The sequence below is a fragment of the Cynocephalus volans genome, chromosome 1 (assembly GCF_027409185.1).
Source record: "Cynocephalus volans isolate mCynVol1 chromosome 1, mCynVol1.pri, whole genome shotgun sequence".
NCBI lineage: Eukaryota > Metazoa > Chordata > Mammalia > Dermoptera > Cynocephalidae > Cynocephalus > Cynocephalus volans.
This window is the reverse complement of record NC_084460.1, coordinates 213,555,566-213,578,411: the sequence shown is the minus strand read 5'-3', so window position 1 is coordinate 213,578,411 and position 22,846 is coordinate 213,555,566. Positions and strand designations below refer to the sequence as shown.

Sequence of the window (22,846 nt, the reverse complement as noted above, 5' to 3'; positions counted from 1 at the left end):
AACTTTTTTAAAAAAGTGCTGGTTCTTGCACATAATGGGAGATGTGCACTTACAATTAACAGGCAGATTGGCAGGATTGTTAGCAGGCACTCTGCACACACTCTTGACTACTACTGTATATCATTCTCTGAGGATGATTTTGATCTGAATCATTTTCCTCTTGATTTTCTCAGTGTGATCAAAGAAGTAGTAAAGATGATAACTATTTTAGAATTAGTTTGACTTCTACAAAATCTTTTAAACAAATTTATAATTTATAGGAAGCAATTTGGAACGCTTTTTCCAACTGGAAGGTGTATAAGTCAGAGTTCTTAAATTCAGGATTATTGTGTTGTTTATCTTCATGGAAAATGATCAAAATCTGGTTGGGTGAATGGGAATCTATTTTTTATCTCATTAATAAAGGATGACTCATTGAGAGATATTAATTCAAAGATGAAGAGTCTCATTCATCAGCTGAAAAGGAGCACTGTTAAAAAATAGAACAAAATCACTGTGATAGTGAAATCTAAGAATTGGAGAGCAGGTTGATTGTAAAGATCACGACTTGTGCAAGACTCACTTCTTTAGTATGTGACAAAAATTACAGCTTTAATGGCAAAAATTCAACCTCATGTGTTAAATGCCATCTAAATTCTCAAGATCTCCATGTCTATCTTTACCTCTGACCCCTCTTCAGACTTTCAGAGTTTTATTCTCTTTTTAGAGATTTATTAATAAAAAAGTTTGAGAAGCATAACTTTAATGAACTTTAAATTTCTATATAAATTACAGCATTTGAACATAATGAACACATATTTGAAGATGTTGGCATCAGGATATTTGGCATATGAAACATGTAAACCATAGAATTTTCTCTTGTTTAAAGAAGTCTACCAAACAAATAGCAACAAATAGCCTTCAAAACAAGTAGGCTTACTTTATTTCCTTGAGAATCTAAAATGCTCTTTTTTTTTTTTTTTTTACAACTTTTTGGAATATATTTACTGAGGAAGGGCAGATACAGCAGTGTCTTCCCTTTTCATTGAACTGGATTATTTTCTTTTAATCAATGTTATGAATCAATTCTTTTTAATCTTGTAAATTTCATTTTCTTCTTCTGTTTTACTCTTAATCCAAACATTTGTTCTCATCTTGATATCATCTACATTTTTTGACAGTAATATATCAGTATTCTACATTAACCAAGTGGGTCATCCAATATATATTCATCCATAGGTTTAAGAACCATTCATTTGTCCAAAAGTATTAATAACAGGTATACCATTTCATTGCTATTTTAGAGGTCATTTAATTAAATAATTTCTAACTCTAGTATGTGTACTTTTTTTTATAAATCCGTACTAAGAGTTCTTACTTGATTTGCATTACATTTGTTTTAAAGAAAAAAATGGTTTCTACAAGTTGCAAAAACTTTTACCACTTCAATTTCAATTCACAGCTATATACACAACTATTTGCCATTCTTTTCTAACATAGGACTCATTTTGTTTTGATTTTTTTTTTAACATTCCTGAGAATTCCAATCAGTCTAACTGTTTGACAGAATTTTCCTGCCTTTCCTCAGACAGTGTAAATTTTTCAAGTGCCAGCAACATACACTAGAATATTTCCCAGGAGTGGCAACTAATTGCAACTTGGTTTACTGGGAGTGTTGTTTCAGGAATTTGTTTATTTGTTTGTTTTAAACCAATATGCTCTACGTTAAAAAAACAGGATTTAAATCCATTGTATTCAAAGTAAAAAAAAAAAGCTACGCTCTATAAAATTACTTTGCCATGATAGCTACATACATAGAGTTGAATTGCAATCATTTGTCACTGACATTAGTTGGTACTTTTACTAAAATTAAAGTAGTTTTTACTTGTAACAAATTAGAGCATTAAAAATGAAGCTTATCCCCATTCTGAAAATAGAGATGGGCTTTTTTCCCAAGCAAAATGTGTTCTTTTTGCTATTGAGCAATTTACATTAATGGCCCTCATTCCTTCTTCCATATAAATCTAATATTATCTCTTTAGTATACACCCCAAATGGGTATATTTCATAAAACTTGATAGAAAAACATCATCATTTCTAATGTCAGATACTTGTATTTCAGAAAATAATTATTTTAACCACAAAATTGTCCTACGGTATATTTTCTCAGAGCATTTCCTGACAGTCCAACAAAATTAGACACAATACATACGCACATTATATCTTTAAAGGTGGTATATAAACATCTGCGATTAGAACACAAACTTACTTGATGACAATGACATATATTCATTTACCATTGAAAAAAGGAATAAACCTATTAATGTAGTTCAATTATTGAATGCAAATACTTTCCAACCCTTACCTTATTTTTGTCACCTTCAGAAAGTACTTATTTCACCTGAATTCTTTGACCTTAAACTCCTATAACTCATCTATCTGCCTCAGATTGAAATAATTATTGATGCAAGTTTTTCATATTCCCAACACATCTTACCTAATTTAAAAATAGATATGAGTTGGTATGCAGGTTGACATATGTTGTTGAATAACTAGACCTGTAGTTTCACACTCAATAGTGTTTATCAAAGAAGCTTGAATGGTTCTTTTAAATGAGTCATTATGTTGCCATCATTTACAAGTACACAATAAATTATGTTAAATGTGCTTTTATCTCTGGTATGGCTTGATAAAATTTTACACCATTTAAACAACCACCACCACCATCACCACAACTCTTTATTTACATTGAGCAGTCGGTTTGAATATTTAGTTGTGTGGGGACCTTGATCGCTTCTATTACTATTCACCATGCAGACTAGTTCCTCTCCCTGCAGTGTCCGCACACATGGGAGGATTATGCATCTGTGCTCTACTGGCTCTGTGACTTCCTTAGTCCCATGAAATGAAAACAGACATGACATATGCCACTTCTGGGTAGGAGCTTTAAAGGCCAGTATGTTGTTTGTCACATCTGTTCCAGATAGAGGCTATTCCATCAACCTGGGACCCAGAATGAACTGTGGAGCTGAGCAACAGAATTTATTCCTGAAGCATAACTTAACCTATCTTGGCTGATACAAGGGCTGTATGTTGAACTATGATCCAACAAAACCCAACAAAACTTGGTCCTTTGAATTACTCTGTTAATATTTTCTTCATTAAGTTATTATAGTGAATAGAGAGCAAAGTTTATAAAAAAAAAAAAGTATAAGGATTTTGTCCATATGATGGAATCTCTATGCAAAATAATTTAAGAAATGGCCCCTCTAACATCTCTCTGCCGCTGAGTCATATTGGATTCATTAAAGTAGAAATGTATTATTCTCTCAGAAATATTTCACTTTTAATAAGTAAATTTAACAAATTCATACGCAAAGTGAACAAAATTAAAAACCGAAGTCAGCAATCATAGGTGCATGTCATTTCCAAATCATGTCATTAGAGATAGCAATCTACTTTCTTACAGCAGCAATTACTGACCACCTTTAGTCTATCCTGTTTTGGGTTCTGGCAAAATTAGTAGGACTCACCAAGGTCAAGTAGGTACTCTACATAATCCAAGTATTATTTATTCTTTTTAGAAAATAAAGTAATATGTGGTATTAAAATTGTATTTTATATGGGGTGGGAAAATTTATTTAAAATAAACTGTGAAACAAGTGACATAATAGGAAACAATGGGAAATAGTTGAGTGTTATTCAATTTTCTAACCACAGATTAGACGTTTTTGAAAACTGTCTTCCAAGATTCTGGAGCTTTACTCAGTACTATGAATAAGTAATAACTAACACATAGTTTCTAAAATAACTATGAAAAAATATCATTTAACACCTAGAGTTTGATGTAACTGAATAATTTAACCCCCCCTTTTTAAAATCAGTTTCCTTTCCTGAAGTTAACCTAACACAGATTTAGAAATAATAATAAACTTTATTTAAATTTTAAATTTTAATTTAATTGATGGAATTCAAATACATTTTCAATCCAAGACAGAACAGACTTAGCATCATGCAGCTTTGACACGAATACACTATGCTTATCTTTGGATTTAATTATGTGAGGACAAAAAAAAAAAAAAAAAAAAAAAGAATAAAAAAGTAAATGAATTAAACCTTTCTATTTACATATTTTTGTAGGAAAAAATAAACTAAAAAATGATATTGATGGAGGCAGGTTGGGGAATCGTGTGTTCATCTTACACAAATAAATACTTCTGACCTGAAATATCCTGTGAAAATTCTCAGATATAATAATAGCACTTTCAATCTGTACGTCTTTCAAAATTAAAGAAATTTTTAGACTATTTAATTCCAAAATTCAAAGCAACAGGGACTTCATGTTTTTTCTTAACTAATGATTTTTAACATGCAAGGTCATTTTTAACTTTTAGAAACAAGTAGAAAAACCATTTGCAATGAAAATATGACAAATGTAATTATCTCAGGTCATTTGTGAGCTCTTCCATCAGCAGCACAGAAATCAAATTTCTTTTCTTTCCCCCAGAAACTCTTGAACTGCCAAAAGTTTTAAGCTATGTTTAGATTTTCCAACTGTAGCTCTATCTGCTCTTATATCTTACAGCTTAATTTTTGGGTTAGAACCTCTAGGGTTGTTGGCCTAACAATGATCTGTGACAACCCTGGATTCTGTTGGTCAATATTTTTAAAAATATCATGGATATGCAATTTTTTCTGATTTTCAAAAGGCCAAGAAAGATCCTATCTTGAAGAGTCTGAACACACTGTTCCATGAGCATTTTCTGTCATTTTTTCCCTTGTAACTTTTCAAGCCAAATTATGTTGCCTCCACCTAATGTTGCAAAAACTTTGGGTGAAAGCCCAATGTGATTCTAAGACTCTGGTATGATTCCGTATAACCTGGCATCCTTCCTGGAAGTTAACTTTGTTAGGCAGCTATTTCTATAAACAAACTGAGTAGAAGGAAAGCTACATGACCAGATGAAATGCCACAACCTGCATTTTCTCTACAAGCCTATAAGGAGCTAGTACTTGAATATGAATTATTAGAAACTGGCATCATGGTTTGTGGTCCCATAATACGTAAAGGCCCTTTATACTGGTTAAAGTTTACTTTCAAAATTGCAATCATTTCTCATAAAAATCAAACCATCAAATTATATCTGTAGACATATTACTTGCATCGACTAGCTATTGCTCTGTAACAAACTAGCCCAAAATTTAGTGGCTTAAAAAATAACCTTTTATTTGCTCATAATCAGGAATCTGGGCTGTACTCAGATATTCTCACCTAGTGATATGATCTCAAGTCCTGAAGCTCTGTTACTAGGTGAGTCAGTACATTGGGCAACAGGAGTATTTCTGGATGCCAATCATACACCAGTGTGGCTATTCACAACTTATTAATGTCTACAGGAAGTCCAGGCTATGGTGCAAGCTCCTTCCCTGGACCATATGATTCAGAAAATTTAATGAGGAGTTGGAGTATGATATTTCTGTTGAGCTTGTGGTAGTTTGTACTAAGAGTTTCACAACAAAGGCCCAAGGACTCTGCCTTGCCTTCTTTAGCAAAAACATCTCCACCAATTCAAAAGTAGTTCCTGGCCTATACTTGGCCAGAATAGAGAATGAGCACCTGATCATAAGATGACAAGAGACTACGTCACTTCTGCTTCCCATAATGATGTGGGTATTGTCTGATCCACTGAATCATTGACTGGCAACAATCCATTGATAGCAATACTATATTCATAATTTGGTCCAAGCAGGTCCAGAGGGCCTAAGTAAGTTCCATGAACAGGTAGCTCAAATTTCCGTTTTACGTGTCACTGTTACACCAGTGCCTCTCCCTGAGCCTGCCACTATGACTTCATGGAAGTCCTTTAAGCCACTGATTAAGAATGGAGAAACTGCAGCTTGATTCATGAGTGGGTCAGCTCGATATGTTGGTGAGTACCAAACAAATGGGCTGCAGCTGCACAGGAGGCCCACCCTGGGGTGACCTTGTAGGACAGTGGTGAGGAGACATCCTCCCACGGGGCAAAGATGCAAGCAGTAAACTCGAGAATATGGTAGACTGAGGTAAGAATATGGACTAATTTCTAGACAATGGAGAGTGGATTTTGTTTGTTGGTCATAGGCCCAGAAAAAGACACTCTGGAAGATTCATTTTCACTGGAATTTACAATAACTCTGGATATGGTAATGACTTCTCTGTCTATGGTGCCTCCGCATGCCCCACCATTCTAGGTCTTTAAGAAGGCTGGGTTAGCAACATTGGGTCATTTACAACATTGTCTCAAACCTCAGGAGTGAAGGAAATGCAACACTGGGCATGTGACCCTGGGACCCACTGTTCCTACCAAATACCACAGCACTTGGAAGCAATCAACTTAACAGACTAATGGAATGGCCTTTTAAACTCTCAGCTAGGGCAGGAGTTTGGAGACAGGATCCTGTTTGTTTGAGGTACTATATGCCAAGATGCAGTATATTTACTGAAGCAATACACAGCACATCATCAATACATGGCGATCCATGTCACAGTGTCCCCAATAGCTAGAATCAACGGATCTAAGGACCAAACCATAGAAGTTGGAGTGGCTCCTGTAGTAACCCATCTGCAGCATTTATGTTTCTGAGTTTTGCAACTTTGGCTCTGCTGGATTAGAAATGGGATGGGAGAGAGGTTTACTTCAAACAGGGATTAGTATAGAACTTGGCAAAATCAAAATATCAAGGGCTCAGACCCTTCAGATGTGAAGGTTTGATTGACCCCATCAGGCAAACAAAGCAGACTAGTTACAATCCTGGAGGAGGATGAGGAAAATCTAAAATGAGTAGTGCAGGAGGTAGCAGATTAATTTCAAACATGGCCTCCAGCACAGTTGCTGTGAAAGAGTAAAGCTTTTTCCACTCAAACTTGATTAGCTCCTTTGCAGAGATTGAGGCCAGTCACCATCTTGAGAACTCAGCAATGAATTATTTTTAATGTGAAGTGTAGGCAAATTCGAATATTACAAGAGGTGGTTTGCATCAGACACATCTTGGGTCCTGCTTCATGTCCCCTTACCTTTGTGACTACAGCCGAAGCTGTGTAAACAGTTCTGGGTGGGCTTGAGTTCACCTTGTACTGACTGCATCTTGCCCCACGTATGTACCACAGGTCTTTCGCTTCCTGCTGTGGATAGTCTCTGGTTCTGCAGAGTAGGACACTTGAAAGAGCCTTTTTGGCACACCCACCCATGGGTAGCCTGACACTTAAGAAGATTTGAAGACATCCCATCCCAGTGGCCACCAGAACACAAAGGGGTCAGAAGATAATGGACAAAAGTTTCATCCTGTCAGTCACTGGCGGGAGATTTCTGACAAGCGTCCTAGCCACCCTGTGACCCCCTCAATAATGGCGTTTGTATTGATTGGCTTTTCTTTCTTCTGCTTTATTCTTGTTAGTAGTTTTTGAATCCTGCTTTCTGGGATCACCTCACAAATAAACTAATTGCAATGCAATTCTTAATTTTTTCCAGGGGAACCCAGCCTAAGCCAGAGGGCATATATGACAAACGTATTTGCTTAAAGAGATTCAAAAGTAGCTTTCTATGAAAGAAAAGGATCATTCCTCTCTGAGACACAGCTGTCACTGTCATAAAATTTAGCATAAACAAATACACCATCAAATGCCCTGCTATAAAATGTAATATTCAGCAATTACGTACTAAAGGATTTAAGGTGACATCATTCATTACAGTACATGAATGAGCCTCCTGACTAAAGGGGAATTTAGTGTTAAGTAGCTGTAAGAGCTGCCAAAAAGCAAATGTTATTGAAACAAACATTAGCAACTTATGACTAAAACCTGGGACATCCTGATCATAGCTACGAGGTTTACTCTCTCTATTACGGAGACATTAGAAACCGCCATAGTGTTGTATCCAAGTCTACCAGGAGAATAATTTACTTAAAATTTTATTCTTACAGATGAAAGAGACAGGGCTGTAATCATTATCGATTTTACTTTCTTTGTAAGGTCTTATTGTTGCTGTTGTTCATAGCCTCTTCTTAAATGTGGGTAGAGTAGAGAACGGAGGAGGTGTGTGAAATTGAACCATTTTCCCAGAGAAGATGAGCAATGTTCTTCCGTGAGCCAAATTCAATGTTTTGAGGAAGGTGATATTTTAAGTGGCTAAAGTAGCTAGTAACAAAGGTAATATCAAGTATACATTTGCAAAGTGAAAACCTTACCCAAGAATTTAAAAATAAAACCCCAAAGTCTTACTTTAAAAATGGAATTTCTAAGTTTTCTTGTAAAAAATAATAGTCATTCAATATTATAACTCTCCAAATGTAGTGCAATGATAACATAGGGAATTAGTCACAAGAAACTGAATATATTAACTATTAAATATCATCCCAGAGAATTTAGGATAAAACTTCACTTTTCCTCTTGGGGCAATTTTAACTCATTATCTCCTATAATATTCAAAGATTACATAAATCTTATGATCTATACAAATATCCATTTTAAGGGTACGGATTTTCACTACATACAATGAAACATTGTATAATTCTTAGAAACTTAAAATATACTAAAATTGCAAAGATAACCGAATTGGTTGTGATTAAGAATGAGTTAATGCACTGATACTTGAGAATTATCAAAATTTCTTAAATTACATTTTTACTATTTTATTTTCTATAAAAAGTACAATGTGGGCTAAAGAATATCTGTCATTTAATTTGTAAATCCATGAAGGAAGATTATTCAGTAAGTCTCTGAGTCATTAACAATTAATCAGATTCCTTTAATATAAGAATTGAATGTCTGGGAAGAAGTCTTGAGTTTTATGAAGCTCTATATACGTTTTGACAATATAAGTTATGTTATTTCCAAAATCAAATTCTGAGTGAAAACTTAAAAAAAAAAAAAATCATGCTTGAATCCAAATGAGGGATTTCAGCATCTCACATATATTCATATTTAAGCAAAATAGCGTATCTTTAGGTTCAATAAATCTTCCTAATATTTGAGTACATACCTATTTATTTGCCAACAGAAATACGTATTGATAAAATTCATCAGTCAACAACAGCCAAGAGTAACTTCTTTAGGTAAGCTACGTAAAATATACTTTCACGTTCAGGACAAAGGATATCCAAGTATCTCATTGCTTCCCCTGAACCCTCCATTCTGCAACAGGGCAGGGAGAAAGGACTGCGATCATATAGATGACATCTAGGACCAGAGAATTTTCACATTTATATTTTAACACATAAAGCTATCCTCTGAATAATACCTCACAAGAGCACCCCGTCAAATCAAATAAGCAAAGTCAGTGCTGAATTGCCAACTAGCCACCAGATGGCAGCAATGCTTTTATGAATAATGCAGCATTCTGTGCAGTCCATCTAAGATTTCCTATGTTAATAATAGAACAATCCTTACTATAGCAAAAGAACAAATTTGTTCGTAATGAAGCCAGCCATTTTTTTCATATCACTAGTTATATTTTGTGGGGTCCATTTGTTTTCTAGTGTTCAGGCCCCCGAAAATATTTATTTTTATGCACATTAAACATTAAATTGCTGCTGAATTTCATTTTGATACTGTGGTAGAAAATGCCTGTGGCTTGAAACAAATATTTTCCTTTCTGATGGACAAATAACATCTGTGGTTGTAAATGTTCCAGTATAGCTGTCAAACGAGAAGGGTTTCATGTAATTTTCTGCCACCCTCATCAGTGCCTCCTACATATTAAAAGAGTGTGTTCATAACCTCCCTTTCCACAAATTGATTTCAAATCACAGATAAATATCAGAAGCTTGTCTTTTACTTGATCATGGGGGTGGGAATTTTCAAAATGAAGCATTAATTTAAAAAAAACTATCAGAGTCTTTATAAGTTACTTGGGAAGGGAGTTCTCAGTATTGGTGTTTCTTTCTGTTTTGGAGCTGTTTCTACAGTTCATTAATTTTGCCATCCTAAATTTTTTGGTTTACACATTTTCACCCAGGAAGTGAAACTGTTAGAATTTCTCCTTCTGCTAGAAATAAAATGTTAGGTAAATTGGTGAGGCTGAGGTCAAGAATCTAATAGCTCTCTACTAAAAAGAGAGCGTCTTAAACCTTTCATGTGAATGTCCCTTTCTTGATCAAGTCACCTTCTACAGATCTGTTATCTGAAAAGAGTTCACCCAGCTTCCTTCCTGATTTCTCCCCAACATCAGCCACTTCATTTCACTGTTCACTTAGGCCATCTCTCAACATCCTGTTTTGTTAAGATAAAAGAGCAGCAGCCTCCTCCCCTCTTCAAATACAAGAATCCTTACCTGACCTGCAGTGTTTTATATCCTTGCTTTTGAATATTTATTTTCTACTGAATTCTTAGTAACATGTTTAACTCCTATGTTCAAAGACTCTATGCATAGATTCCACAAGTGGTCTCTCCAGTTCTGTATGCGTGCTGGCATTTTCTTTTCTTCTTAAACTTAGTATTTTTTTCCCCTTGCATTCAATTCAAGCCTTTGTTTATGGATGTTTGCTTTGTTATTTTCTTATACTGCTTTAAACATTGCTTTGAGGTTTCAGAATTTTGCTCACCACTGCCCCAATTTTTCTCTTGCTCAGTGGTTTGTGGCATATAAACACTATGAATATATATATTTTTCTCTTGCCTTCAGATCCAGCCTCATTACCTTATGTTTCTAAAAACTGAATGGCATCAGCTATTTATCTGCCAGTGATCCTATGCTATCCAAAAGCAATCAATTTTATTTTACCCTGTGTCATCCTTATGGACAGGCTGTAAAATGTGATACCATTTACTGGCCCCATCTATTATGTACCAGCTTCAGGGATTAAATCGTTCCTTTTTCTGGAATAGGTTTGTTTGATACTTTAAAAAAAAAAAAAATCATACTCAGCATGAAATAAACATGGCTGTTCTCTTTTTGAAATATAAAATAAGAATTTTGAAGCAGATATGAAAAAGAGATCTCTTGGTTTGAATGTTGTCTTGCCAGCATCAATGTAGTATTTTCTGTACTTCATTCAAGATGAAAATCACAAACGAAAGAACATAACACTTGATGATTCTACTTTGATTGCATGAAATCCCCTAGTAACAGTGGTTTCTTTTGGTCAGGTTGCTGTGCATCACCTGAGATCCCAGGTTTGATCCCCTGTGGCTCAGTTTGCCTCACTCTGGTTCTGTGGATGTGGGGAAACTGCACTGCTAGTCACAGGCATCCATGGATGGCAAAATGACCATCATACTTGTGCTACCAAAACGTCAAGAAAGAGAACATGTTCCAGGAGAGTAGGGGATTCACAGCATGAGGTCAGTAAATGAAGAACAGCATGTTGCATTTAGCCTGGGGTCAGACCAAAACCCAGAATTTATTTCAAATGACAAGTCATATCTTCAAGCACATGTAGCCAGCTATTCCAGAAGGCAATGTGAGGTGAGTTAAACAGTGATCTAAGTTAATTAGGTCATATGCATCCAATCTTCTGCCAAAATGTTAGGGACAGAAGAAACCAAGTTGACATTTTTTTAGCTCGTATTTATTTTATGGTAGTTTGGAAACTTAAAATCTTGGTTCCCTTGACTAATTTGGGACTAAAATATACCAGTATGGCTATTGTTAATCTTCCCTGTCATCTATTTGCAATCTGCTTTGAAGATAGTTCAAAGAGAAGTGAATACATTAAGGTAACATCGTGCCCTTTAGTAGTTAGTGGAATAATGAAGCTGTGTGAAATGAATACATATCCTTGGAATCTAAGGCTTGGAGCAGTGAGCGTCATGGAATCACTCAGGAAACATACAGTTGGTATTGTTTTTCCTAATAATATACTTTATTTATACAGCTTACTTCTAGACATCCAGATTACGTATAAAAAAAGAGCTTTATTATTTCTCAAAAGTTAAATCTGCAGAAAGACAATGGTTTCCAAGTCACAAGATCTGAACCAATAAACATGTTTCTTCATTTGAGGAAGAACATGCCTATTGGTTTCTGTTTCTTCTCTCATCAGTCAAAACTAACATGCTCTTTACGTCTCACCTAGATTCTTAGAATCAGTTTTATATTCTGCCTCCAGCCTCTCTTCACTGCAATCTCTCTTATATATTCCTGACATTCATATTACTAAATCAAAGCCAATTATAAAACTATACTCTTCCTTTCATTAAAAATCTTCTGTGAAATTTCACCAACAAGCCCAAATCATTTAAAAAATCATATCTCTTTTCCTTCAACCAGAAAAAAAGTATTGTCCTCATATCTCTGTAGGGGATTAAAAAGTGTCACCATTGTCTCTCTTTCATTTTGGGGCTTAGTTGCTGCACTTGTCTTCTAAGTTACTTTTTACAAGTAGCTCTTAATAGAGATTTCCAGGACAAAATGCTTTTTCTTGAAGTATTAACTTGGATGCATCATTAATTAACTTATAGTGATTAGATATTATATTAATGGCTATTTATTTATAAAAGTAGAATATCAAAAATAATTTAAGTAAGGTTTGAGGACATATATTCTTAGTGCACAATAAATGAAAAGCTTTTCAAGTGGTGCCTTAAATCTTAGTCTATTGAGAGTTCAGAAGGCAGTAGAAAGGAGAAAAGTCAAGCAGAAATTCTGACTTGCATTTCACAAATATCTACCTCCCTCATCCAGATTCTTCTGAAATCCACATTTGGAATTTCCCTCAAAATGTTGTTAGCAGACAAATAATGATACCCTGTTGTATTTAAATTAAAATCATCCCTTTGTAGCTGCTTTCAAATACACCAAATACAAGGATTGCTTCCTTTTAACATTAACATTGATGGGAGATGGGTGAGGTAAGGACTGTTATCTCCTGTTTCCTCTATGTGACAAACTTTGAGTTGGAGGAGAGCTCCTGCCCTGGGTTCTACATAAAGTTACAACTGACATCACCAAAAGTGGAACACATGTCCCCAGACTCGTGTCTCTCTGTCCTGTACTTTCTGAATGATGGATGAATATATAATAGGTAGAAAAAATGATTGGGGACAAGCTGGAAAGCAAAAAACAACTGTATTAGACATTCATGCTTCTCTTCTTCTGGTTTATTTTTAATGTCATGCCTTTTAAGATACTTTCAGTAACTCTCTAAAGTGAAACCTGCTTTACTCAAAATCTAATGCATATATGAATGTGAAGAATCATCCTTTTGCATCTAGTCTAACTACAAGCATTAAAAAATGAAAGAGAAAATTGGTAAAAGCTCAGACATTCTAAACCACCACTTTTAACACAAGGAAAGGGATAAAAGCAAAATACAAGTAGTTTTCCTTTTGGCTTAAAATGACATTTTCCAAGATGTTATTAAGTTATCTTTGCATTAATAAACATAAGTAGTACTTAAACATTTTAAGCTGGTACATTCAGATCAAGAAGAACAATCAAATTATGTTTAAATGTAATGCAGAGCCATGGAAAATATTACATGCATATGTTTAATGTACAGTATAGTCAGGAGACTCCATCCAACTCAGAAAAAGTAACATGAGTAATGATAATTCTATTCTGAGGTTTACTTCACTTACAGGGACTGGACCTGTCCCCTGAGATATGCTCTTATATATTGAAAAAGAATCTCAATTCCAGGAAATTTGACAATGATAATTCTTGAGGTTATAAACTGGTGGTGGGGAAAGTGAACAGACTTTATCTTCTTCAGTCATTTAATTTTTTCTTTCAAGCAGACAATTGATATATTCCTAATTGGCCATAATTTATTAATTGGTAGAATTATCCTACTTAAAGAATGTAATCTATAGAAAAGCCCAGTGCATGTTTTTAAAATTTTATTTTAAAAGACACTTAGAAAAACTGAGGCCTAGTCACTGTTTGGCTCTGAGAAAAGGTAAACCTTTAGAGTAGAAATGACTTAATTATTTCAATTGAATAATTATCTACCATCTTATACCTTGTAATGAAAAGCATCAAGGAAACAGACAGTATCTTCTTATTCTTTACTCCCTATTTATAGCTTGGAAACACTGGAGTAGAGAACCTATATTGCGGACACAATTTCTTAAAATTTTTTACAAAGATAATTTTTTTTTTCTGTTTTTAACTGAAAGAATGCAATCCTAGCCTTAGCAGTAACAATTTAATCAGCTAAAAAGTGTCCAGTCCTCTGGTTTCATAAGTATAGGGCAGTAAGGGATATAGTGTCCATCTTTATATTTTCTCTGGTGAGACAAAACTAATTTACATGCCAGAAGTGAAGAATGTTTAAGTGCTAAATTAAACGGCATGGAATTAATGACAGTGCTTTGGGACGCTCATAGATTTAATAAGGGGGTATCTCCTTGGAGGTTGGGGAATGTTTTAGAGAGGTGTCACGTGTCTATTTGATAGCCTTTTCATGAACTCCCTTTTCCTAGACTTTAAAAATGTTGAACTTAGAGAGCTTAGGTTCAAAGGAAGGCCACCTAAGTAAAATTCTTTCTTCAACTTTGAAAAAGGAAATTTTAAAAGCGAAAAACAATGGCTTCTTGTTTTAAATTATTTTCCAGGCATTTTCTCAGTTGCACATCCTATCAAAAGGCTTTGTAAATGCCTGATGTACCCAGCGAGGACTGCAAGGAAGGTGACAGGAGCTCCGCTTGTGTTACGGATGCTGCTGACAATACTGCCATCCTTTAACATGGTTTTATTTAGTTATTACAACTATCTCTCTGTAAATGACATTTAGGATTATTTAAGATTATGTTGTAATCCTTTTAATCCTTAGTGCTTTAAATTTCAGGCTAAACACCAAAGAGCAAACTAGCACTTAGCAGGAATGTTTAAAACATGTGATTTGAACATAAATCTTTTTATTCACTCTTTCCCTGATGAAGACCTAGTGCTGCTCTTAAGTTAACTAAGAAAACTCGTACCACAGTTCATTACAAATCACTCGGCTGCTAGACATTTTCTCAGGCTACATCAAACTTGTGATGGTCCTTGACAATTATACTAAATGCACAATTAAACAAAAGTTAGCCGCAATGAACGTTTGCTAATTTAACTTAGATTTTGCATGACCTTTTATAAATACAAAGTGTCTTTCTGTGTGTGTGTGTGTGTGTGTGTGTGTGTGTGTGTGTGTGTGTGTGTGTGTGTGTGGAAATTCTCACTCTATTTCCTAAGGTCAGGCTATGAAATGTGTGTATATATACACACACACATTCATTATATATACATACATATATAGAAATACTTTAACACATATTATGACTTATCCGTTTACACTTTACCATAGAAGTTGTTAATTTTTAATATATTATTTATTATTAAGAAGTACCAATTATGCCAAAGATTGTTTTGTTAAAAAATAGGCAGGTATTCTGAAACTCAGCAAGTGAGCATCATTGTGATTTACTGAGAGTTGTTAAATACCAAAACTTAATCATTAATGTTGTCACTGTTATGTTACCATATACCAATCAAATAAGATTGAATTCACATTAAGAGTTTGATAGGGCTTTGACTATGAAAGAAACTTGGCTTTTAATACAAAGAGACAATGAACAACCCAAATGTCCAAACATCATATACAAACAAATGAAGCAAATGAAATCCATCTATTTTTTTTTTTTTTTCGTTTTTTCGTGACCGGCACTCAGCCAGTGAGTGCACTGGTCATCCTTATATAGGATCCGAACCCGCGGCGGGAGCGTCGCCGCGCTCCCAGCGCAGCACTCTACCGAGTGCGCCACGGGCTCGGCCCGAAATCCATCTATTTTTGTGTGTGCTTCTGAGACTTTCAAGCACATCTCAGGGGCACAATTTTTGTTTATTTTCCTATTCAAGTTCAACTTATCTATGGATGTAATTATGTAGCATACAATTGCTAATCCATCAACTTTTTAAAAACAGATTTCAAATTTTAAATTATTTCTAACTTTGCTCTTCTTTTATTTTTCTTGAACCAAAAATCTCAATAGTCATTTGCTATCTGTAATCTATAATTCATAGACTGAGATTGAACACCAAGCCTAATTCAAACTTGGAATTCTAAAGCTATTTCTGATGTAGCACATCGGCTGAAGCTATGATGGTCTTTTTCAGTCAAGAAGAAACACTTCATTATTTTGTAGGTAATGAAACCCTTGCACACACATACTCAAACATCCAACAATGCCTTAATATCATGTTTTTGAGACATAATCATGTTTATTCTGATCATTTGAGAGTTAGACCAGCTAATGTATCTAATCAAATATTGATGCAAGTCATCTAGATTAGCTCTCTGGCAAATCCTTCTCAATGCTTTTTTGTTAACAGAACTATAAAAGCTATTTATACTGTTCCTCTCAAAAGGCTTACTCTTGTAGTCTATATCTATGGATACATATTAGTAAATTTTACCTAACTGATGTGTTTAGGTGATGAAAAGATTTCAGCATGACAGGAAAACCAAGTGATTCACCCAAAAAGAATAAAGCAGAAAATGCAACTTGAATCTGCTTTGTTATTCACAACATTGTTATAATCACCTCTTGTTTCTCTAAAGTGATGGATATAAGACAAAAAAAAGATAAACTGTAGGTGAGAACACTGAGACCCCACAAACGGTCCAGTTACGTTACGAACAAAACTAGCTTGCAAGATTTTCACCTCCAAAAAGCTACCAAAAGTGAGAATAGTTTTTAATATCAGTGGAAGTAGCTATAATCAGAAATATGAAAAACAAGTAGAAAATTACAACAGGAGGTAGTCATATTTAGAAAAGATTAAGATGATATATACCATCAGTATAAGTGTTTTAAATGTGTATCTATGCCTATTATGTTCATAGTTATGTAAAATTATACACAAATATTTTTCTTCAGTATTTTCAGCCCTGTGTACGTCATACATAGCTAATTGTCTTCCTCATTTGTGATGTAATTTAACTCTTCATAAGGTTAGAAGAAACTGAAAAAGCATGGCTTAGCTCATCTCCAAGAGTTTCTCCTGTCTAAAAATTATGTCAATGTCAAATTTTAATGTCTTTCTTTTACATCTTTGGAGATTAGGATGCTAAACTCACAATAAATTATAATGCTCCACCACTAAGCTTACACAGTCTAGTTCAGAACTAGTCATATTGATCATCTAGGTTGTCATCAAGTCTAGGATTATAACCTCTAAATTTTGTTATTATGGCAGAATAAAAAAAGTAAGAAATTGGGAAAAAGGATATATCACTGATCTACAGTTTCTCACTTTAAAACAAAATTTATTTCTCCTTGTGTCTGTAAAGTCACATTCTAAACACTTTTGGCTTTAGACCACTGATTTCTAGGCAAATGTGTTTTGTTTCCTTTTCTCTCTCTCTCTCTCTCTCTCTCTCTTTCCTTCTTTATCTCTCCCTTTCCTTATGTTTTTCCTTCCTTCCTTCCTTCTTTCCTTCCCTTCTCTCCTTCCTTCCATCTCTCTCTCTCTTTTACATTTAATTTTAATTGACAAATAATAATTTTATATATTCTCTCTCTTTTTTGGTAAAAATCAAAACAAAACAAAAACCTCTCTACCTAAAGAGAATAAAACTAGAACCAGAAAGATAATTATGTATTCCAGAATATGTTGAAAGAGTCTTATTTGTTTTTGAAATCCGAATGCACCCAAATTATTTGGGTTTACTTGAATTAGCATCTGGAAAATATAGACCAAACTGGAAACCAGCATTTTTCCTCCTGGTGAGAGTGTAGGTAAGAAATGTCACCTACCTATGCTTCTATAAGACCCAATAACATATGAATTTCAGCAAAGCATTTGAGAACAGAAGAACTGACCTTTCTTCAAGAGCCAAAATGCTCTTAGAAGACATTTAATTTAAAAAATTATAATAATCCAGCTCCCTTGCTACTAAAAAATATAAATTCTAAAATATCCCTATAAAATTTTATTTTGAAAATGTAAAAATAAATTAAATTTCATATAAAACAGAAAAAATATTAATCTCCATAACCTAAAACTATTAATTGACAAAGAGAAGTTATGCTAAATTAAATGATTTTGGTAACTTCATGTGTGAAATATTAAATTTTCCAATTTTCTCTCTTTCAAAGATTTTGTCTGGTTTGTTCCATTCAGTGGAATATGATTGTAATTATTAATCACAGTTATTTTTTTCCAAAAAATTAAAGTATGCACTATAAAAAGATCCAATTTTTATAGTTGTTCAGCTCTCTATATCCCCCTAAGTTACACCAGTAAATGTAATTAACGAGTAGAAGGCAGGAATGACAATGAATGAAAATAGCTTATAATTAGTGAATTTTAGTTTGTATATTTCTGAAAATTCTACGTTAATCTATTTAAGTCAAATATTCTAGGTCGGAACCCCAAACAGCTATCAAATACACTGCAAAATTCAATGACTTTTGTGTATAAAATTAATCAACATGCAACATATATTTTGTGTTTAGATAGCAACCAGTCACCAATAAAAGCAACAAAACAAACCAAAGATTCAACAAGAAGAGTCAGTTTTTCATAATGACCTTCAGACAACTTGTTGATGCACATGAAAACATCACAAGAAGCTAGTCTTATTTTGATTACCCAAGAGAGCTCAGATTCAGAGGAAATAGGAATAAATTGAATATATGTGACATTCTTACCTGAAAGACATTCTTTCTACTTGATTTTTCTTTGGTCCATTCAATATGTGCTCCACACAAATCCACACTTTCTGGTTTGTTCCCAGTTTTCTACAAACAAAAATGAAATAAGAATAAAAAGCACACAATGTTGGAGATGCATGTCAGAGAAAATAAAAGTTTATTGAGTTAACAGCTGTACATATTTATGTTATAAAGCTTTCTTCCCCTTCCCCAGGGGAAACTTAATTTGTAGGAATTTTCATTTGGAACTTTATAATTAATTGTAAATGACTAAAAGTTGAGGCTTATTTGTTAAATTATTTCATTAATTGTAGACAATGAGAAAAATTCATATTTAAAATGTTGATATTTTGAGATTTTTTTTTAGTGATTCTAAAAAATAGAAGTTTTAAAATATGCTATTCAATAATTTGTAATATTGCTATTCAATGGCTAATGTAGCATAAAAGCATTTTAATTCACATATTTATTAGACCTAAAAGTAAAAGAAAACATTGATAGATCACACTGTAATGGAAAAAAATTGTTACAGAGTTTTAGCTTTGTGACGTTAGCAAAAGTACTTAGAATCTGGCAACATTTTCTAGAAAATTGAGTAGGTGGGTTAATGGATCTCAAAGTTCCCTTGCAGGTTTGTGTTTTACATGTTAATAAATACAGTAACTATCATGTCAACTATGTATCTTTTAGAAACTCACTTTCAGAACTTCAAGACTATACATGTAAGTACATGTATAAGTTTTTAACATTAATTTAGACCAAATAGATTATAGTGTGTGCTTTCTTTTACATAATTGCAATGTTGGTTTTGGGCTGTCCCGTTAGCTCAGTTGGTTAGAGTGTAGTATTGGCAATACCAAGGTCAAGAGTTTGGATCCCTGTACCTGCCAGCCACCAAAACAAACAAACAAACAAAAACTCATTATCTATTAACATTCCATAGTCTAGGAAAATTACAATGTCCAGATGTGATATGGATGAAAATGAGGTTTTTCCAAAAGCTGTTTTTATCTAAATAATTCATAACAACCAATGAACAGAAAAATCATCTACGCTTGCCTCTTCCTATTTTCATTTGATTCTTGTGAGTCACACTAATATAACTTTAAATTTGCAGAACTTCAATTATTAAACAAAAACTTACCAGTTTGGGAAATTTCTTTACCATTTTTTAAAGAAGTGTTGTTACATTTCAAAGACCTTTTCCAACTATTTTCATGTAGTCTGAGCTACTCTAGGTTTCTCTACAGATATATTTACTGAAGTTATTTTCCACTGAATACCTTAAAATTTTAGTATATGAAGCTTATAATATTTTGACAATATTTTTAACAGTATGAACTTTAAGTTAAAACAAGAAACTATGAAAGAATGGTAAAAATGTTAAACAAAATTATCTGTCCACAATTGTTGCCTTTTAGTCACTATGCCCAATGTTATTAGCTTAATAGAAATTGACTATTTTTTCAGAAGAAGCCGGAATTCTATTTCTATTCTTGTAAATCATGAGATTTTTAGTTTTTGGCAAGTTAATAATTTTTTTTGAAACATTGTACAAGCCAGGCGTAACTTTTCTGCAGGATAAATTCAGCTATCAAGATAGCAGGTGACAGCAAACCTTTCCTTTTTTATTTAGTAGTAACCTCATGACAAACCCATCAAGATGAGCCATGCCCCTTAAAGATATGTTGATTAGCAAAAGATTTTCATTGGCTCATGCATACTCTGCCACCCAGGTGATCACTATTGTGGAAAATCTCAAAGCATGGCAATGATGTGTGATTTATTTAATTTATTTTTTTAATGCTTTGTTTTGTTTTTATTGGTTATGAGTATTCAAGGGATACAAAGCAAATTGTCACCACTCATGCTTAAGATGTGATGGCCAGATCCATACTGGTAGCATGTCCATTACCACAAATTGTGATTATATCCCGTGTCCCCCACCCAACTATCTTCTCAATTATCCCCGACCTCCCTCCCCATCCCTCTTTCCCCATTCCACTTTGTATCCCTAGCTATTTTCTCTCCCTCTGCAAGTCCAAAGTACCACTGTGGTCTTTCTTTCCTTTCTTCTTTACCTCTTAGCTCCTACTTATGAGAGAGTACATATGGTGTTTATCACTCTGTGCTTTGCTTATTTCACTCAACATAAGTTTCTCCCAGCTCATCCATGTTGTTGCAAATGGGAGAATTTCATTCTTTTTTATGGCAGAGTAGTATTCCATGGTATATATATACCACCTTTTCCTTATCTAATCATCCATTGATAGACATTTAGGTTGGTTATTGTGAACAGACCTGCAATGAACATGGGAGTGCAGCTATCCATTTGACATGATGATTTCCATTCCTTTGGGTATATACCCAGAAGTGGGATTGTTGGATCATATGGAGGATCTATCTGTAGTTGTATGAGAAACCTCCGTACTGTTTTCCATAGTGGTTGTACTAATTTACAGTCCCACCAACAGCTAAGGCCTGGAGGGAAGCACCCATACCCCAGCAGGTGCCAAGGTGAGCTGAGACCTGCACAGCACCAGGGGCTCATTCTACTGCCATAGAAAGCTAGAACAGGAGCCAAGGTGTTGTAATATAGATACTGCCACACCCTCTGTCACCACAACAGCAGTTCACCGGCACAGTAGCAGCCAGGGCCACTCTATAGGCAACCTGCCACTCACCTGACTACATCGATATAAGAGTCACCAGTAGAGCCTGCAAATAGAGGAGGAAGTCTTTATCATCATAGCCAACCCCAGAGTAACAGAAGAAGCAAGTCCTTTACCAGATGACCAAATGCCAATGAAAAAATACTAGAAACACAAACAAATAAGAAGATATGACACCACAAAAGGAATACAGTAATGCTCAAATTCCAGATTCCATAGAACAGGGAATCCTTGAAATGTCTGAAAAAGAATTCCAAGCAATGATCTTAAGAAAGCTTGAAGAACTAAAAGAAGACTCAATTAGAGAACACAAGGAAACAAGAAAAAATATCCAGAATATGAAGGAGGAAATTTACAAAGAAATTAATACCTTAAAAAAGAATGTAGCAGAACTAGAAATGAAAGATTCACTCACTGAAATAAAGAACACAACAGAGAGCTTAAGCAGCAGGCTAGAGCAAGCAGAAGAAAGAATTTCAGATCTCAAAGATGGTCTTTTTGAAATAAACCAAGTAGACAAAAAAAAAAAAAAGGAAAAGAGAATTAAAAATAATGAGGAAAATCTAAGAGATAGCAGACAACCTCAAACGCTCTAACAACTGAATTGCTGGTATTCCAGATGTGGAGGAGAACAGAAAAGGTACTGAAAACCTATTCAAGGAAATAATAACAACAGAAAACTGCCCAGGGGTAGGGTAAGATGCAGATCTTCAGATCCAGGAAGCTCAAAGGTCCCCAAATAGATTCAATCCAAAAAGATCCTCTCCAAGACACATTATAGTCAAATTTGCAAAGCTCAAAGACAAAGAGAGAATTCTACAAGCAGCAAGAGAAAAGCATCAAGTCACCTATGAGGGAACCCCCATCAGGCTAACAGAAGACTTCTCTACTGAAATCATACAGACCAGAAGAAAGTGGAATGATATATTCAACACACCAAAAGAAAAAAATTGCCAGCCAAGAATTCTTTACCCAGCAAGGCTCTCCCTCAGAAATGCAGGAGAAATAGTGTATTTCCCAGAAAAACAAAAATTGTGGGAGTTCACCACCACATAACCAGCCCTGCAAGAAATTCTCAAGGGAGTCCTGCATCTGGAATCTGAATAATGTATGTCACTATCATGGATACACAAGAAAGAGCAAAACCTGCTGTTAAAACAAAATTGTCAGTGAGAAAGAGCAAGAAGCTAAATCATGCCACCTCAAATATCCAACTAACATTGAAGATGTGAAATAAAAGGGGAAGCAAGTATCAAAAGATATTTAAAACATCTTAATAAAAAGCAATTAAATGACAGGAATTAAACAATACCTGTCAATAACCACCCAAAATGTGAGTGGATTCAACTCCCCATTCAAAAGGCACAGATTGAATGATTGGATTAAAAAGCTAGATCCAAGCATATGCTGTTTTCAAGAGACCCATCTCACATATAGAGACACACACAGACTAAAAGTGAAGGGATGGAAAAGATATACCATGCAAATGGAAACCAAAGAAGAGCAGGAGTAGCTATTCTTATGCCAAGTGATTGATGATGTAGAATAATTAAAAACAACATGCTTCTTGCAGAGTTAA

At 34.4% G+C, this 22,846-nt stretch overlaps 1 protein-coding gene across 1 annotated transcript in view; it reads right to left on the bottom strand.

The window, feature by feature from the left end:
• ARHGAP15 (Rho GTPase activating protein 15) overlaps positions 1–22,846 on the bottom strand; it is a 563,492-nt gene that overhangs the window by 452,893 nt on the left and 87,753 nt on the right. Inside the window, exon 5 of the mRNA XM_063076301.1 lies at positions 18,593–18,682. Coding sequence (XP_062932371.1) covers positions 18,593–18,682 — 90 coding nt within the window. The remainder of the gene's footprint in view (positions 1–18,592; positions 18,683–22,846) is intronic.